The 18,815-nt window shown below is 40.2% G+C and overlaps 1 protein-coding gene across 2 annotated transcripts in view; it reads right to left on the reverse strand.

The window, feature by feature from the left end:
• Noc3 (Nucleolar complex protein 3) overlaps positions 1-18,815 on the reverse strand; it is a 117,766-nt gene that overhangs the window by 7,202 nt on the left and 91,749 nt on the right. For both annotated transcript variants that reach the window (XM_068379311.1, XM_068379312.1), the window contains exons 10-13: positions 10,358-10,539; positions 7,156-7,364; positions 3,320-3,501; positions 3,008-3,139 (exon numbers count right to left, since the gene is read on the reverse strand). In XM_068379311.1, coding sequence (XP_068235412.1) covers positions 3,008-3,139; positions 3,320-3,501; positions 7,156-7,364; positions 10,358-10,539 — 705 coding nt within the window. The remainder of the gene's footprint in view (positions 1-3,007; positions 3,140-3,319; positions 3,502-7,155; positions 7,365-10,357; positions 10,540-18,815) is intronic.

An 18,815-nucleotide genomic window follows, 5' to 3' on the forward strand; every position in this document is an offset into this window, starting at 1 on the left:
CAGTGATACCTCTGGATACGAAAGTTTCTGCTTACGAAAAATTCAGGATACGAAAAGCGATACAAAGATTTTGATGCCCCAGGATACGAAAAAATTTTCAGGATACGAAAAGCTTACGAGATCCCAAATCGTCCCCGAGAGTACAGTACCTTTTTTTTCAGGGTATCAACCCTTAATTTAGGTGTACAGGTAACAATACACCTTCACTGATCCAAATGCATTACATACAGTACCGTAACTTTTATACAGTAGTAAAGAAAACGGACTGTTTTCTTAGGGCTTGGAGGAGATAACTAGGCTATAACTACATTATTGAATAATCTCATGGTGGTTTCTGGAATGGATTAGGCTGTTTTTAACGGTTGGGTTAATTACTGAATGATAGAAATGGCTGCATTGCATGTTTATTACTACAGTTTAGCGTGTTTATGAAAGAAAAGGTGTCTTTTCGTAAGGCTTGGAACGGATTAGGCTATTTATATGTAAAACGCGACTCAGGATACGAAAAAATCAGCATACGAAACCGTATCCTGAACGGATTACTTTCGTATGCTGAGGCATCACTGTACTTCTAATAATATTGTGAGGATAAATTGGATGTTTACCTGGGTAAAAAATCTCACTATCATTAATTTGTCTTTTGATGAGAATGATACAGTTATGGCACATGACCTAACAAAGTAAGAACTGGCGAATAATGGGGTTTTTAAAAGATCATTGTTGGAATATCAATTTTCAAGTTATAGAGTATTTACAATACATCCTGGAAAAAAAAATTTATGCGCTTTGTATAAAGTTTAGCCAAAAGGAATGGTAAGTCCTACTAATGAAGTTCAAGTTCTCTTATTCAATAGCCCTCTGGCATCAAGCTGAAAAGTGTGTAGTCTGATTCTGCAATGTTTCAGTTTAATATTTAACTTACTGAATTCAGGATCTAATAAACAAATTTTCAAATAAATTTTGAAGTTTGTAGGTTCCACTGCTTTACAGCTTTCAAGAATGAACAGGTATACAATATTATGCTTTTGATATACAGTACTGTACTTGTGATAACATTATTTCTAGCATTGCTAAAATCTAGTCCAAATAATCATAGATTTATTCAATATTTGGAATTTTGCACCATACAAAACACTATTACACAAGGAAATCTACAAATCATTGATGAAAGATGCACTATTGGTAACAGGTACCTATGAATCAATTATTAGGATGCCTGGCTTATACAAGGAACAATTGGATTTAAAAAAAAATCATCAGCAATGTAGATATATTCTGAAGTTTTGAGGGTGAATTAAGAACAGCAGCCAAGATTAACTGTTACCATGTTTGCCTATATTAGTAGAAATAGCTGTAATAAAGGATTCTCCTTTCCTTAAATAACAGCATCAACTGTACATTTCAAAAGAAAGGCACAATAATGTTTTTTTTTTTAAAGTAATTTGTATTTTTCCTACTTATACAAACATTAATTTCTTAAAATATCACAAATCTTAAAAGTACGGTACTTTGTATTTTTCCTAGCCTAAAAAATTAATCCTTTAAAATATAAAAATTTTTAAAAGTAATTTATATTTTTCCTAGCTATACAAACACAGGTAGGGAATATGTTTTCAGGGAGAGACGGATGGCCTTTAAATCATTATAATAAGTAGTTAAGCCCCTTACTGGCAAAATGTCTTCACCTACGCCATTTTGGCTCAGGACTGAGAAGGATAGAAGTTTAATCTAAAGGACTCAGGTTTGTATAGCTCAGAAAAATACAAATTACTTTTAAAAATTTGTATTTGTTCCTACGCGAAATACAAACCATCGTCCTTTGGGTAGGGAGACTCACTGCTTGGTGAGTAGGAAGTCCCCCCTGGAACCAAACTGGCTTGTTCTTTTTCCTCCCTGGAAATGTCAATCTACCTAGTCCCATAACATAGGAAATGACTCCAGTAACCTCATATCTGTCTATCCTTGGGACAACTAGGCTAATAGGGCCTGGCCTATCCAAGAAGATTGCTATGTGGTCAACGAAGGGATCCCTTCCCTCGAAAGGGGATAGCAGTCCAAAATAAAACATCTGCTGTATGATGATCAACGGGATGGTATACAGTATATTCCACCATCCTGCCACTCATCTAAGGAGAATATCTCTAGGTTCTGAAGAATGAAGCTCAGAAGTGTTATTTACCTGCATCAAGTCGAAACCACCAAGTAACGTTTCGATAGCTTCGTCCCCAAGAAAGGCACAGCGAGAATGGAGGTAAAGAGTCCATCATTCTGCATTAATTCCAGACTTACTTCTATCTGTTACTTTAGACAAGATGCTTAATGTAGATGGAGATGGTTTGGGCATGCTCTTCGCACTCCCCAAGAGCAATTAGTTCACCAAATGTTCAGCTGAGCTCCCAAAGGCACTAGAAGAGTTGGAAGATCCAGGCCTTCATGGCTGAGTTCTATGAAGCGCAAAGTGGGAGATGATGAATGGAGAAGTATTGAATTAAAAGCTCAAAATAGAGTCGACTGGTGGAATCTAACCCAGGCCCTTTGTGTCAATAGGCATAGGAGGAGATGATGATGATGAGTTTTTGAGATAAAACACTGATATAAGCAAGCTTTGAGAGAGAAGCAATATGAACATTTCAGGTTCAAAGAAATGATAATCATTTACTAATCTAACAGAGGCAGAAGTACTTTCTTTCTAATTGAGAGTGTCTGGAATTCATGTAGCTACATTAATAAGCTATGTTAAAATCTATGAGTTTGTAATGAAAAAATTTAAAACTTTTAATATTCCTCGATTTATTAAATTCTGAAAAATAACCTCTTCACTGTAAGTACAAAAACTCTGTTGATCAAAAACAGGAATGAGGAACCAAAAATCAAATACCTAGTTCACAAATGGACTATACATGTCATGAGAAATCAATGAGAATATTCAATATATTTCTATATCTACAAAATTATTAAAGATCTTATACTATTTAACTTCAGAGCAGCAAAAACACAAAAGACTCACAGTAAGCAGATGTAGTTCCCATAAAGAGGCAGAAGATGCATTACAGTGCTCAGGCTCCTCAACTTCAGGAAGATATACACCACAAGATCCTTCTTCATCAATTTCAAGCAAAGCTTCACTGCTTGGATGTGCCTTGAAAATTTAGACAAAATAAATATGATTTATAGAAACTATGCAAAAACAAATATATCAAGTTCATATAGTGACATGTCTGGGGTTCATATACAGTGCAACAAAATTGTGGTAACAATAATACAGTATTATTAAACTTGACACAGAACTATAATATCTGAAAAAATCTTGTAAACATACCAAAAATATATATCGAGCAGTAGCTAGAGAGGCCAAAGCACCATTGTGTAACAGATTTAGACTCAACGTTACTAAACGTTTGATGAAAGCAATCACTCGTACTAAAGTTACACGCCGTCCTCTAATTACTACCATCTGCATCAGCGACTGGAGGACCGACTTTATATCATCTTGATTATCTCCTGAAATATTTTTAAATAAGGTGAGCTTTAAGATTACATTAAATGTTGATTCTTTGAGGTTAATGTTATTTGTGATCTCCAAAGACTTTCCTGTTAAAGGCTATAGCAGGGAATTCAATATGACAAAAATTACCAAAGAAATATATTCTCCCCTACTCCAGGGCCAGTGAATCAGCGTGCAAAGCACACACTCAGTGTGATTATGGGAGACTCGTGAGTTAAGGCTGAAATTCCTCTGACTACGTTCAGTTAGTGTCTACCGGGCAAATTCCCGATGGATAAAGGATAGAAACATCATGTACTAAACCTTATTGGGTATCTATACTGCCATTTCACAGTTATCATAATAGTGGTAAAACACCATGCTAAACAAACGATCACTGAGCAATTCTCCCATTCCTGAGCCTTTAATTACACAAATCTCCCCCAACCTCAAAACCTTTCATTACATAGTCTTAGAACTCCTCTGGTACTCAGAGAAGCCCACCTGACACTATCATGTATTATTCCAAATGGAAGGGCTAAAATGACACAACTAAGCAATTTCCATCTCCTTTTCATCATTATCTTGTCCGTAACTTCCCTCATCACTTCATAACTTACTCTAACCAGACATCTGATTTTGCAATATGATTAGTAACACACTTGGGGCATCAGATCCTCAATAGATAATTTGGCATTTAGGCTCCAAGCTCTTTTGTGCATTTTACCTAACTCATCTTAGTACAAAACCTATACAAGATAGAACTTTACAGTCTTTCATATTTTATATCCAAATAAATTTACTTTCTATATTTACATTACTTTACATATTTTGTAAAATTCCCACATACAGTACATAAACTATAAGAAAAACAAAATTGTAATAATTGAACACAAAATAAGTCCTATGGCAATGGAAGGGGTAGAAATATTGGATGTAAAATACATCCAATGGCTGGCTTACAAAAGAGTTAAGCAATTACTTTCAAATTAACAAAATCTTTAAGATAAAGTTTCATGGTAATACAATAATTCATGTCAATGGATCGTATAATAATGCTATTTGGCACAGCAATTCTTCCAATAACTAACATAGATTTTGGTCAAAACTTCAAATCAAAGCTTAAGAAATTATATATATTGTATTCATAAAATGTAAAGTTTGCATTAAAAATTGGCAGATTTGTATATACAGAAAGTCTTCAGGTTACAACAGCTTTGACTTCTAATATTATATGGATACAACACAGTCCCCATAAAGGACTTATGTTATTTTTTTTTTTTCATTCATTTCATCACTATATCTATGTCTTCTACATGTTTTTTTTGAGTCCTAGTTATCCTTCTATGTCATAATGTTTTTATGTCCTGGATTATGACTTTGCAACTCTATTAGCATAGGTGAGTGACTTTGATGCTTAAATACAGTACAGGTACTACTCGGTTAACAATTCAAACTTAAGATGGCCACTATGGCATAGAGAAGAGCAACCAGACAATGCTTTTGCAGATTGTATTTTCTACATTCTGTATCATATGTAATCTTAAAGAGCTTCATAAACCAAGTTTGAGTTTCCTTTTGATTTTTCATCTCAAAGATAAACATTAGATTTACAGTTCAGTTCTAGATGTCAATAATCTCTCTGGACCACTAGGAGCAAAGTTGCCCATAATGTACCTGAATTTTATTGGATACTGTGAATTTTATTGGATACTGTACCTCATTACCTCTGTATACTACCATAAAAGTTTTAGAGCTCAAAAATTCTTATACAGTATACACAGAATAGGCATCAATATCATTAGTAATATGAAATACAGTTAATATCAGCAACAGTCTTTAAGATATGAGAGGGAGGGAAAGAAAGAAACAGCCATTCATTACAAACTCATGCATTAGACTGAGGTACTGGGCTACGGCTCACTCCAAACAACAAGTTATGATTCAATCAAAAGTTCTTGTTGCAGTCAAATGTTAATACCTGCACATGTGATGCACATATATACATCAAACAATTCTACAGTATGTTGTTTGTATGTATTATACATTACTTGTATGTGTGTGCTTGAGAAAGAGAGAACTCACACACACGTGTATCTTAAACTTTTAAACTACGCCAGCCAATAATAATTCATAAGATTGAAAGTCATTGCGTGAAAGCCGTAGTATGTTAAGGTAAATATTCAATGTTTCTTGTCAGTAGTTTTGAATAAGTTAAGAAATTATATTAACAATACTCTGTTAATTACATGTGAGTATATTCTTTCTGGCAGCAGCTTGAGAAATGGAAAACAAAAGTACATAAATGCTTTAATGAAGCACAATTAACTTTTTAAAAAATTATGATTTTTTTAAATGCAATAACATTGCCTGCTAAAGATAGTGGTTGAATGCCATGTTTTAAACCTTAACCCATGTTCAAAAATGGATTTATGCAGAGTATAAATTTCATTTCATATGACAATTATTTGTCACATTTAAATTTTGTTTCTAATGCTATATGTATGTATAGTATGAGAACTAAGAGAGAAAGGACATGAATGGCATTCACGGATCCAGAAGAGAGAGAGAGAGAGAGAGAGAGAGAGAGAGAGAGAGAGAGAGAGAGAGGGAGAGAGAGAGAGAGAGAGAGAGAGAGAGAGAGAGAGAGAGAGAGAGAGAGAGAGAGAGAGAGAGAGAGAGAGAGAGAGAGAGAGAGAGAGAGAGAGTGTGTGTGTGTGTGTGTGTGTTTACACCGCTTCCAAAAGGCTAAAATTACTGCCAGATCTTTGCTTAGACAGCCTCTATAACTTTTAAAACCCTTTCAAAAGGCTGAAATTACTGCCAGATCTTTGCAACTAATAAAAAAAAATAAAATGCTATTGTTGTGTAGTTACTATTGCTTTGTTCCTTGATGTGTATAATCTTATCAGCAATAGTGTTTGAACAGCTCATAATGACTAACTTTATAAATGAAATAAAAGGATGCACAGTTATCTTATTCAATAAGAAAATGCATAAATGAAAATAAGATACGATTTTAATAATGCTGTTTAGTACAGTAATATATATCTTTTTATCTTTGGTGTTTGTATATTGTATGTCAAACTAGCAGTCAGATGATTGAAAAAAATTCAGATTTTCAGGCTGCCTTGCAAAAATGGATTTACTGCAGTACAGATGCAGTATACATACTAATATCTATTTCACATATTTAATTACATTTTCAAGGAAACATATAAGCACATATCATATGCTTTAAATCAATTTTTTAGGTCTAGTCTACTAGCAATTCTGTTGACATTATGCAACAAGGGAATTTGATGCTCAAGATGTTGACTACATAACGATAAATTGTTTAATGACAAATTTGCTTACTGACGGGGTTGTTACCCCCTAACCCCGTTATTAAGGGGGGGGGGAGTACCTGTACTGCATCTAGTTATGTTCTGACTTACATCAAAACTCACAAGTTACAACACACAGGAACGGACCTCTGTTGTAACCCGAAGAACTACTATAAATAAAAATACTGTACAAATAAAACATAATTCATGCACAGTAATCAATAAGACTGAACGATCTCTAAATGAATAGATACATAAATAAAATAAAAATAAGGAACTCTTGAATATAAATTCAAACAGAACTCATATCACCATAAAACTAAAGTTTAAAAGAGTAGCACATACCTCCACTAAGCTTAAACATATTGGCATACAAATAAGAATAAAATCGTCGGGGATCAAGAGTCAGCACTTCTCCTTGATCGGAGAGGATAGTAAACACCGTCTGGATACAATGAAGAGATTCACGGAACTTCAGAGTCCCCTCTTCCATCAAGCCTCCAAGAACATTCAACAAATCAGAGAAGAATTCCACATTAACCAAATGTGAGAACCTGGAAGGAAAAAATATAAATCAAAACATTAAAGACAATTCTCCCGAGGTGAATATTTAAAGACATTGTGCCACAAAATGGATTTTTTCTTTTAAAACATTATACTGAAAATGGTTTGAAATTTACAAGAAATAACATTTTCGAATATAGCTCTCATATGGCATCCCCGCAGTTGAGCTCCAATGGCAAAGTACATGAACCCCATGCAATGACTAATGTATGCAAGTCTGAGCAATAAAAATATTAGGCAATGAATAAATTTTTAAATGAATGAAAGAAACTATAAAAACAAAATCAAGCTTCACATAAAAATTACTGAGGTAAATTATAAATTCTCTATATGCATAAGCTACAGCATAATCATATTTTATGCAAGCGGTTTCTTGTAATTAAACTTATACACCGACTACCGATATATACACAATTAATCTTTAATTATATCATGTACATGATTTACCATAAATTCCAAAGTACAGGTATCTTGAGCCTTTCCATTTGTTAGATAGTCATGGATGTCAAATACAAACATATTAACCATGACCATAATTATGCATACAACTCTTTTCTGGATGGGATAGAGAATTCACTCATAGACCAAAATGGCTATTTCCCAAGAATAGCGATGAATGAACAAGGGAAATAGTGCAAAAAAATTAAAAGAAAGAATATGCAAAATATATTCTACTGCTGTTAAAATTTGACTAAGAATGGTTAGAAAAGGAAGTGAAAGCCTAAAAAATAAATTTTTTCTCAGCATTAAAGCCTGACCAACAATGAGTATTGGTAACCATAATCATAAACACATCTACATGTACATAAGGTCTAGATAATTAAATAAAGGAAAAGTAGACTTAACATACCCAAGTACAAACAACAACAGTGACTAAAATGTCAAAAATCCTCTAAAATTGAGATGGCCCAGATTTCAATGTAATCACCGTTACTCAGTAGCCGCCCTCTTCTCATACACCTCCATAAGTATGCAGGATGACTGACCTCAGCTAATACTAAACATCGATTTTCAAAATTTATTTCATTTGCCAATATACAGACTGAGTTAACCTAAAATTCTCTCTTCCTAAGTGCAGGGACCTATTAACATGGTATTGAACGTGCTCTCACAGGTGAAAGTAGGTTTTTTGCATCACTGATGGTAGCAAATGGGATGGTAGTGCGGTCCTGAGAGTTCACAGTCGACGTCTTGGTAAACAAATCGCCTACTAAAAACCAGCTCCTAATTATTATACCACACTGGAAGGACACATCTACCAATACAAAAGCTGTTTTCACTATAAAATTCAGCAAGGAAGTCTCAAATGAAGTCCAGATGATGTAAAAGCATATGAATGGTTCTTATTGAGATGCAAGATTGTTATAAAAATGAGATTCAGCTAGAAATGCCTGTAAAACCTCCTTAGGTCCCTGCCGGCTATCATCTTGATGCCTCGAAGCTCTAAAATCTGCAAAAAGAGCAACCTGTAACCAATGATTACAGGCCTTAAAAGATTTATCTGGAAGTGTGTATGAATGAAGTCTGCAATTACTGTATAGAAAGGAAGAGTTGAGGGACTAATGGCCTTCCCATTACACTTTGCCCTAACATCACCAGAGCGAACAGACGTGTTGAGGGACCAATACTCTTCCCCTTACATTTTACTGCTGAGACCTCAATGCTTGAAGGTCAACAGGCATAAGCGGCTTCTACATATCTTTACCTTCAAATGCCTTGCTTGATAACCTAGAGGTGCAAAAGCACATTGAGCCAGGATCTGCATGGAACCTCTGGAAGTGGGATTTCTTCAAGAATTTCCATTATTGTAGGGATCTTGCAAGATCAACTAGCAGTTGCTAACAATCCTGTTACTAATCTTACTAAAAACATACAGGACCAATGGTTATACTAGATTAGTAAAAGGCTGTAATTTTAGCAAGAATGTCTTATCAGACCAAACAGAAGCTATTTATTTTGAGATTGTTCAAACTGTAAAGCATTACAACAAGCTTCCAGTTCATTAGATAATGTTGAAATGAACAATAGTTAGGAACCTATTGTTAAGGCTAATTGTAAAAAGGTTCACTAAAGGTATCTCCAACGCATCTAAACACACTTGCATATTTTTGCAACCTTTACAAATCAAAATTTGCTTCCAATACTGAACTTTGAAGCTGTCTGTTAATATTTATGAATCTTAGTATGAGTCCAACTCCATTGGCAAGGGATAACTTGCCAAAATACAATAAATATTAAACCTTTGGCCAATCTTCTTAACAACTCACTACTGTTTTGAAGTCTGCTAAGGGTGGTGAGTTGACAGCAAACACAGCAGTGATTTGTTAAGGGCAGTGATACCTTGTAAAAGCACTAGCCATTTATTAAGAGGGTGAGTAGCATTAACAGGTGGAGACTTCAATAACTCATGGATTTACACCATTCCTGGGTACCTGTTACCTAATTCCTGCAAATGGTGGGGGTCGACCATACTTCTTTGGTTGTAACAGCAGCAATTTTAGGACAACTAGACTCATCTAATATCAAATGTGAGACTGGAGATATGTACAATGTTAAGCTTACAGATACAGTAAGTGAAAGTAAAAGTGATGCATTTAAAACTACTTGCTAAGAGAAACTAGTAGCACAGCCTTGATTCAAAAGATAAAAAAAAATCTTTCCCACTGTAATCCCTACATTTAGGGACCAGTTGCCTGATGCGGCCTCTGCAATGCCTTCTTCAAAGGCATCCTCTTCCGACACACCTCTTCTCTCCACATTATCCTTCACCTTATCTCACCATCTAATTCTCTGCCAACCTCTTAATCTTCTACCCCTAACTGATTCCTCCCAATCCCTCCTCACTCCCTCCCCATCATCCAAATGATAAAAACAAATTATATCTAATCAACCTTTTACTGTAAAACCATACAACTATTGAGATACTAGACCATGAAAATCTGCAAAAATAGCTAGAACTACAAATTTAAAGTTTCCCACTTACTTGGCTAATCCTTCTAAAACAATACCATTTAACTTGTTGTTAGGTCTTCTTTTCAGTATATGGAAATATAATCCAAACACTATTTCAACAATTTGAGTGTGTTGGGCAGATCGTACTTCTTCATCCCGTTTCATTTTATGCTCCTTACGTTGTTCTTCTAGTTTTCTAAATTTTCTAAATTTCTGAAAAATAAGAAAATCTATAAAACAAGCAGTTACTGATAATATTACATACCAAATGCTCATTAACTATAATTCTCAAAATTCAGAATTAATAAAATGACTCTACAGAGCTATGTAACCTTGGTGTCAGAAAAATAAGATTCTAATAACGAAATATAACATTTTCAAAGTAATCTATATCTTTATTAGACATACAAACCTGAGTCCTTTAATTATGTAGATTGTTTTGGCAAGAGCTGGAATCGAGCGAAGTTGGGTAACAAGTAGTTATCTTGTCCTTTGTTGGAGCTGGGCTGATTACACAACAACTTGAGCACCCACCACAGGTGCAAGCAAAAGATAAAGGGGCTTGTGGGTATACTCTCGCAAATAAAGGCCTGTGACAGTGGTCTACCTTTACCCGATGCCAGCCTCCAACAGTTGTCCCACTGACTGGTTTCTACTGAAAGCAAATGCGGGGTAAATACCCCTGACTTCATGAGTCTGATTCAGGCTGCCACCTCGACTCTCTCGTCAGTCGAGGTGTAAGACAGAAGACCATGTTCCTTGACACCTCTTTATTGGACCAACCAGTGCTAACAAAAAGTCTCAGACAGTCAGGCCCAAAGTGTTGTAACTCCTTCACGGGACACAAGAGCATCTCCTCTCGATCACCACCGAAGAGAAGGACTCAAGCCTGGGGTCATGAGTTACCAGGTTTTTTGGCCTGGCCATGAAGTCTGGCACAAAACTGAAGGAGACCTCTTTCCACAGCTCAGTACGCATGACCACATAAGAGAGACCATGCAACTCGCTCACTCTTTCTGCCAGAAAGAGAGTCTTGAGAGTCAGATCCCTGTCTGATGACCTTTCCAAAGGCTCGAACGGGGTACAGGCAAGCCTAGAGAACCAAAGCCATATCCCCTTTGGGGGCTTGAGATCCTGGAGTGGACAAGACTGCTCGAAGCTCCTCACGAGCATAGACAACTCCCAGGAAGCCAAGAGGTTTATACCGTTCAGTCAAAACACCATACTCAAGGCTGAGTAGTAGCCTTTAACAACCGAAACTGAGATGTGCTTTTCTCTGCAAGGGAAGACAAAGAAATCCGCGATCAGTGCTATTGCTCCAACCCAAAAAATGCCCCTTCTTCAACAACAATTGCTGAAGAAGGCCCACTTAGCCTGGTAGACATTTGTAGATGATCTCTGGAGATATCCAGAAATTTCCTGTGCAGTGCCTCATAAAAAGCCTTTTGCTCGGAGGTGCTGGATAGTCTCCACCTATAAATAGCTAATGACTCCCAGGTTTGGTGGTACCTTTGGAGGTGAGGATGACAGAAAAGTGTGTGCAACAAGGGTAGTTCTCTCGTGACCTTGACCAGAAAAGCAAGCAGATAGGGATACCAATCGGCGTAAAACCATCTGAGAGCTACCAGGGTCATCCTGAGTCCCATCATATCAACACCCTGTTGATTACCAGCCTGATTAGGCATGAATGGTGGAAAGGCGTAAATGTCCAGATCATCCCATGGGTGTAGGAAGAATCCTTGAACACAGCGCACAGATCCAGAATGGGAAAGTAAAACACGGGGAGCTTCCTATTTAGTTCCCTGGCACAGGTTAATCCCCAGGGAGCCCCACCAGACAAGAAGCCTTTCTGCTACCAGAGGATGCAGGAACCACTCTGCTCCTGCAACCTGTCCATAGCAAATAAGTGTCTGCTTGTACATTTCTCTTGCCTGGAATGTATCTGGGTGACACCTCTATGGCGTGAAACGCTGCCCAGATGTGCACCCGTTTTGTCACCTCACAGTGACCCCCCCCCTACTTGTTGATACAGGGCACCACGGTAGTGTTGTTGCTCATCAGTACTACCAAGCGCCTCCTCAAACATTGTTGGAATGCTTGCAACCATATAAAGACTGCTTGCACCTGGAATATGTTCATCTGCAGATGCCTCTCCTCTTCAACTCGCACTCCTGAGGCAACCAGTTAGTCTAGGTGAGGCCCACACTCCTTAAATCCATCCAAGAACAGTTACATATCTGAAGGTGAGAAATGGAGTGGAACTACCCTGGTGAGAATGTTCTTATTAACCCACCAGTTCAGATCATCCGGAACCTCCAGTCCCACTTTGTAAGAGACTCAACTTCTCCAAGTTTACCACTATCCCCAGATTGGCGCAAAATGCGAGAATCCGATCTCAAATCTGGAGCAACTGCCTCGCTGAGAAGGCCACGATCAACCAATTGTTGAGATACACCAGCATAAGTATCCATCGCAAGTAGGGCCAAGCAGCTACCAAGGTGAAAACCCGAGTGAACACCTGGGGAACCATACATGGTCTGAAGAACAGTCTTCAACTGATACACTGTACTGTAAAGGGAGAAACAGAGGTACTTTTGAGAGGACTGGTGATCAGGCACTGGAAAGTACGCGTCCTTCAGATCTACCGAAAGCATTAAGTGTCCCTCTCTGATGACACCCCAGACCAGATTGTTTCCATCCTGAACTTTGACATACAAACCTGTTCAAAGTTAAGAGGTTGATGATCAGTCGCCAGGCACCCGTCACCTTCACTAGGAAAAGTCGACTATAGAAGCACGGAATCCCGTCTCGAACGACTGCAAACGCGTTTTTCTACAACATCCCTTCCACCTCTACCTGCAAGGCCAGGGCTTTCGTAGATATTGGATGCTCCATTGGGAACTCGATCAAAACTGGAGTTAAGGGGAGGGAGACGTGGGCCCTTCCTCAATCCCAAATTTGCTTGGCTGAATCCAGAGGTTTTTCCACTGTCCCCTTCAAAGGGTCAGAGCCCTTGAAGGCAACAGCGCAGTGAATAAGGGAGTCCTATGAAATAATCCTTCGTGATTTCACCATTGTCTGCACACAACTCTCAGGCAAAGGAGACGAGGTACCCTGCAACGACGAGTTCTGCAATGGGCTAACCTGTTTTTGAGAAGCAAGACACTACTGCATCCTTCCTCTTCAACACCCCGTTAGCACACAGCTTTGCTGTTTGGTGGGCCAGGAAGGTGACAACTTTCCCCCTAGAGAGCACCAGGATTTCGTACTTCAAAGCCTCCAGGATTGACAACTTCGTCGACTGCAAAGTACGGCACTGCTCCCGAACATTGGTCAACACAGGAAACAGCATGGAGAGAGCCGAAGGATAAAGCCTCCATAGCCATCGACTCCGAGGCCGAGAAGGGTGTGCCTTCTGACTCGAGTCTCTCCAACAAGAGCAAAGATGACAGGTTTACCTGTTGAGGAGTAGACGCGGCGTTCTCTGACGTATAGAACCCCTCCTGCCAAGAGAGTAGGGGTGGCAGAATCTTGTCTGAATTGCTAGAATAAAGTCAATTCTCAGGCCCACAGATCTGATAATTCACCCAGTCCAAAGCCAAGTTAAGATCTGACCATGGCAACTCAGGGTGCTGATCAATTACCGAAGTCCTCCCCGAAAGGTAGAGCCAGAGTTGCCTCCCCAAAGCCATTCACTTATGAATGCGAACAAGGACCTTCACATAAGAGCTCTCCAACTGAGGGTAGTCAGAATCTGCAGGCTCCAGACCCCGATCTGGAGGCCCCATGACATCCTGAATGAGTACCCTCATCTGCCACCAAGGATGAGGGTGAGAAAGCTTGCTTTGGAGAATCTGCTCACCCAACAAGTATGACCACCAAGAATGTAATTGGGGATTGACAATGGCTCAGGCAGGCCAATGGCAACAGGAGAAAACCTCCTGGTACAGGACCCAACAGCACTCTGTGCCTAGAGGCATAGGAAGCATGGCCTATGCCTGACATTCTTGTCCTACCAAAGTGTGCAAGCATGGCCACTCATCGATAGACGGAGGAGCAGGTGTGCAGAAGTCCTGGAAGGAAGGGAGATGGAGGTTGCTGCAGCTGCTCCATTAACTTAGGACAAACATTGTACAGGGCTATAAACCTCTGCCCCAGGGCTTCCCAGCCGGCCCGGTAGCTGTTCCTGTGGGTCCCGTCTACCCATAACAAAAGAGAGGTTGTGTGGAAGGGAGCCATATCCTTGCAACTATGGCTGGCCTTTCTTGACTTCTTTGATCTCTCTACCTGCATCCTCTTCGATATTCGAGCGACCATCGACTAATCTTATTTCTACAACAACTCTATTCAAATTCACCCATAGTTTTTTTTTAACTAAGTCTACCTTGTTTGTTTTTACTTCATGTCTTACCCTATTGCCATTTTCTTATTGTTGTTAGGCATGAGTTGTGAATGAACTTGAAAGAAGTCCATATATTTAGTTTATTCAGTTTTTATTTGCAATTGATGGGTGATGCCGAATCGTTGAAAATTGAAGTCTTTTCATATTGTTTATCTAAGGGAAGTAGAGCAATAAATGGATTCTTAACTATATCATATATATAAGAAAAATGTTATTTTTATTAATAAAATAAATTTTTGAATATACTTACCCGATAATCATGTAGCTGTCAACTCCGTTGCCCGACAGAATTCTATGGAGGGATACGCCAGCTATCACAATACTAGAAGGGGGTGTACTTACCAGCGCCACCTGTGGCCAGGTACTCAATCATTTGTTGTTGACACCTCCTCAATTATTCCTCGGTCCACTGGTTCTCTCTGGGGAGGAAGGGAGGGTCGATTAAATCATGATTATCGGGTAAGTATATTCAAAAATTTATTTTATTAATAAAAATAACATTTTTCAATATTAAACTTACCCGATAATCATGTAGCTGATTCACACCCAGGGAGGTGGGTGAAAACCAGTGTACAAGATTAAAGGATAGCTAAGTATCCCATATTTCATATAACAGTTATCTCAAATAACAATGAAATAATAAGTACCTGGTAAGGAAGTCGAATAGAACCGTTACTCTGCCTCTTTATTTAAAGTTCGTCTTCCTTACTGAGCGCAGCGTTCCTCTTGGAGGCTGAATCAACCCAAAGGTGCCAAAGTACACGGGGTTGCAACCCCTACTAAAGGACCTCTACCAAACCTTTAACCCAGGCGCTTCTCAAGAATGAATAGACCACCCGCCAAATCCAAGGATGCGGAAGGCTTCTTAGCCTACCGTAACAACCATAAAAACAACAATAAAAGTATTCAAGAGAAAGGTTAAAAAAGGTTATGGGATTAAGGGAATGTAGTGGCTGAGCCCTCACCTACTACTGCACTCGCTGCTACGAATGGTCCCAGGGTGTAGCAGTTCTCGTAAAGAGACTGGACATCTTTCAGATAAAATGATGCAAACACTGACTTGCTCCTCCAATAGGTTGCATCCATTATGCTCTGCAGAGAACGGTTTTTATTAAAGGCCATCGAAGTAGCTACAGCTCTTACTTCGTGGGTCCTTACCTTCAGCAATGCAAGGTCTTCCTCCTTTAAGTGAGAATGTGCTTCTCTGATCAGAAGCCTTATATAGTACGAAAGCCCATTCTTGGACATGGGTCTCGAGGGTTTCTTGATGGCACACCATAAGGCTTCTGACTGTCCTCGAATAGGTTTAGACCTCTTCAGATAATATTTGAGAGCTCTGACAGGGCAAAGAACTCTCTCTAGTTCGTTACCTACCATGTTGGAGAGGCTAGGTATTTCGAACGATCTAGGCCAAGGACGTGAAGGAAGCTCGTTCTTTGCTAGGAATCCAAGCTGAAAAGAACATGTAGCAGATTCGGTTGTGAAACCAATGTTCTTGCTGAAGGCATGAACCTCACTGACTCTCTTAGCTGTTGCAAGGCAAACGAGAAAAGCAGTCTTGAGGGTAAGATCCTTGAAGGAAGCTGACTGGAGAGGTTCGAACCTAGATGTCATAAGGAACCTTAAGACTACGTCTAGATTCCAGCCTGGAGTGGAAAGACGACGTTCTTTAGACGTCTCAAAAGACTTGAGAATGTCTTGAAGGTCCTTGTTGGAAGACAGGTCCAAACCTCTGTGGCGGAAAACTGAGGCCAACATGCTCCTATATCCTTTAATCGTAGGTGCTGAAAGGGATCTCTCATTCCTAAGATGTAGAAGGAAGTCAGCTATTTGGATCACAGAGGTATTGGTAGAGGATATTGAATTGGCTCTACACCAGCTTCGGAAGACTTCCCACTTAGACTGGTAGACTCTACGAGTGGAAACTCTTCTAGCTCTGGCAATCGCACTGGCTGCCTCCTTCGAAAAGCCTCTAGCTCTAGCGAATCTTTCGACAGTCTGAAGGCAGTCAGCCGAAGAGCGTGGAGGTTTGGGTGCAACCTGTCTACGTGAGGTTGACGTAGAAGGTCCACTCTTAGAGGTAGAGTCCTGGGGAAGTCGACTAGCCATTGAAGTACCTCTGTGTACCATTCTCTTGCAGGCCAAAGGGGAGCAACCAGCGTCAGCCGTGTCCCTTCGTGCGAGACGAATTTCTGCAGAACTTTGTTTATTATCTTGAACGGAGGGAATGCGTACAGGTCGAGATGGGACCAGTTCAGAAGAAAAGCATCCACATGAACCGCTGCAGGGTCTGGAACAGGGGAACAATAAAGCGGAAGTCTCTTGGTTATGGAGGTGGCAAACAGGTCTATGGTAGGTTGACCCCACAAGGTCCAAAGTCTGTTGCACACACTCTTGTGGAGGGTCCATTCCGTGGGAATGACCTGATTCCTTCTGCTTAGGCGATCCGCTGAAACATTCATATCGCCCTGGATGAACCTCGTGACCAGAGTGAGGTTTAGACCTCTTGACCAAATGAGGAGGTCCCTTGCGATCTCGTAAAGGCTCCTCGAATGGGTCCCTCCTTGCTTGGAGATGTAAGCCAAGGCTGTGGTGTTGTCTGAATTCACCTCCACCACTTTGCCTAGCAGGAGGGACTTGAAGTTCAACAGGGCTAGATGAACTGCTAGCAGTTCCTTGCAGTTGATGTGGAGTAATCCTTGTTCCTTGTTCCATACTCCTGAGCATTCCCGTCCGTCCAAGGTCGCACCCCAGCCCGAGTCCGATGCATCTGAGAAGAGATGAAGATTGGGGGTCTGGATGGCCAATGATAGACCCTCCTTGAGAAGGAGATTGTGCTTCCACCACAGGAGAGTGGTCTTCATCTCTTGGTTGATAGGGATAGAGACTGCTTCTAGAGTCGAGCCCTTGTCCCAATGAGCAGCAAGATGGAATTGAAGAGGGCGGAGGTGGAGTCTTCCTAGCTCGACAAACAGGGCCAGTGATGAGAGGGTCCCTGTGAGACTCATCCACTGTCTCACTGAGCAATTGCTCCTCTTCAGCATGCTCATGATGCACTCTAGGGCTTGGCTTATCCTGGGGGCCGATGGAAAAGCCCGAAAATCCTGACTCTGAATCTCCATTCCCAGGTACACAATGGATTGGGAGGGAATGAGTTGAGATTTCTCTATATTGACTAATAGACCTAGGTCTCTGATTAAGTCTAAAGTCCAATTGAGGTTCTCCAGACAACGACGACTCGTGGAGGCTCTCAACAGCCAGTCGTCTAGGTAGAGGGAGGCTCTGATGTTCGATAAGTGTAGGAATTTCGCTACATTCCTCATCAGATGAGTAAAGACCATAGGAGCTGTGCTTAGGCCAAAACACAGGGCTTGGAACTGATAGACAACCTTTCCGAAAACGAATCTCAGGAAAGGTTGGGAGTCTGGATGAATGGGAACGTGAAAGTATGCATCTTTCAAGTCCAACGAGACCATCCAGTCCTCCTGTCTGACCGCTGCTAAGACCGACTTGGTCGTCTCCATCGTGAACGTCTGCTTGGTGACATACTCGTTGAGAGAGCTGACGTCCAGCACCGGTCTCCAACCTCCTGTCTTCTTGGCCACAAGAAAGAGACGGTTGTAGAAGCCCGGGGATTGATGGTCCCGGACTATAACCACTGCCTTCTTCTGCACAAGTAGCGACACCTCCTGTTGCAATGCTAGCCTCTTGTCCTCTTCTTTGTAGTTGGGAGAGAGGTTGATGGGCGATGTGGTCAGAGGTGGTTTGAGGCAGAATGGAATCCTGTAACCGTACCTCAGCCAACTGACAGACTGTGCGTCTGCACCTCTCTTCTCCCAGGCTCGCCAGAAGATCTTGAGTCTGGCTCCTACTGTTGTCTGGAGAAACGGAGAGTCAGTTCTTTCCCTTAGATGTCCTGGATCCTTTCCTAGACTTGCTCCTGTGAGAGTCTGGACGGGAGCTTCCTCGGCTGGGGGCTCTACCACGAAAGGGCGGTATGAACCTCGTAGCCGGGGTATCAGCCACTGGGGAGCGATAAGTCTTGGGGACTGAGGTGGCAACCTTAGACTTACGAGCCGATGAGGCT

The sequence above is a fragment of the Palaemon carinicauda genome, chromosome 8 (assembly GCF_036898095.1).
Source record: "Palaemon carinicauda isolate YSFRI2023 chromosome 8, ASM3689809v2, whole genome shotgun sequence".
NCBI lineage: Eukaryota > Metazoa > Arthropoda > Malacostraca > Decapoda > Palaemonidae > Palaemon > Palaemon carinicauda.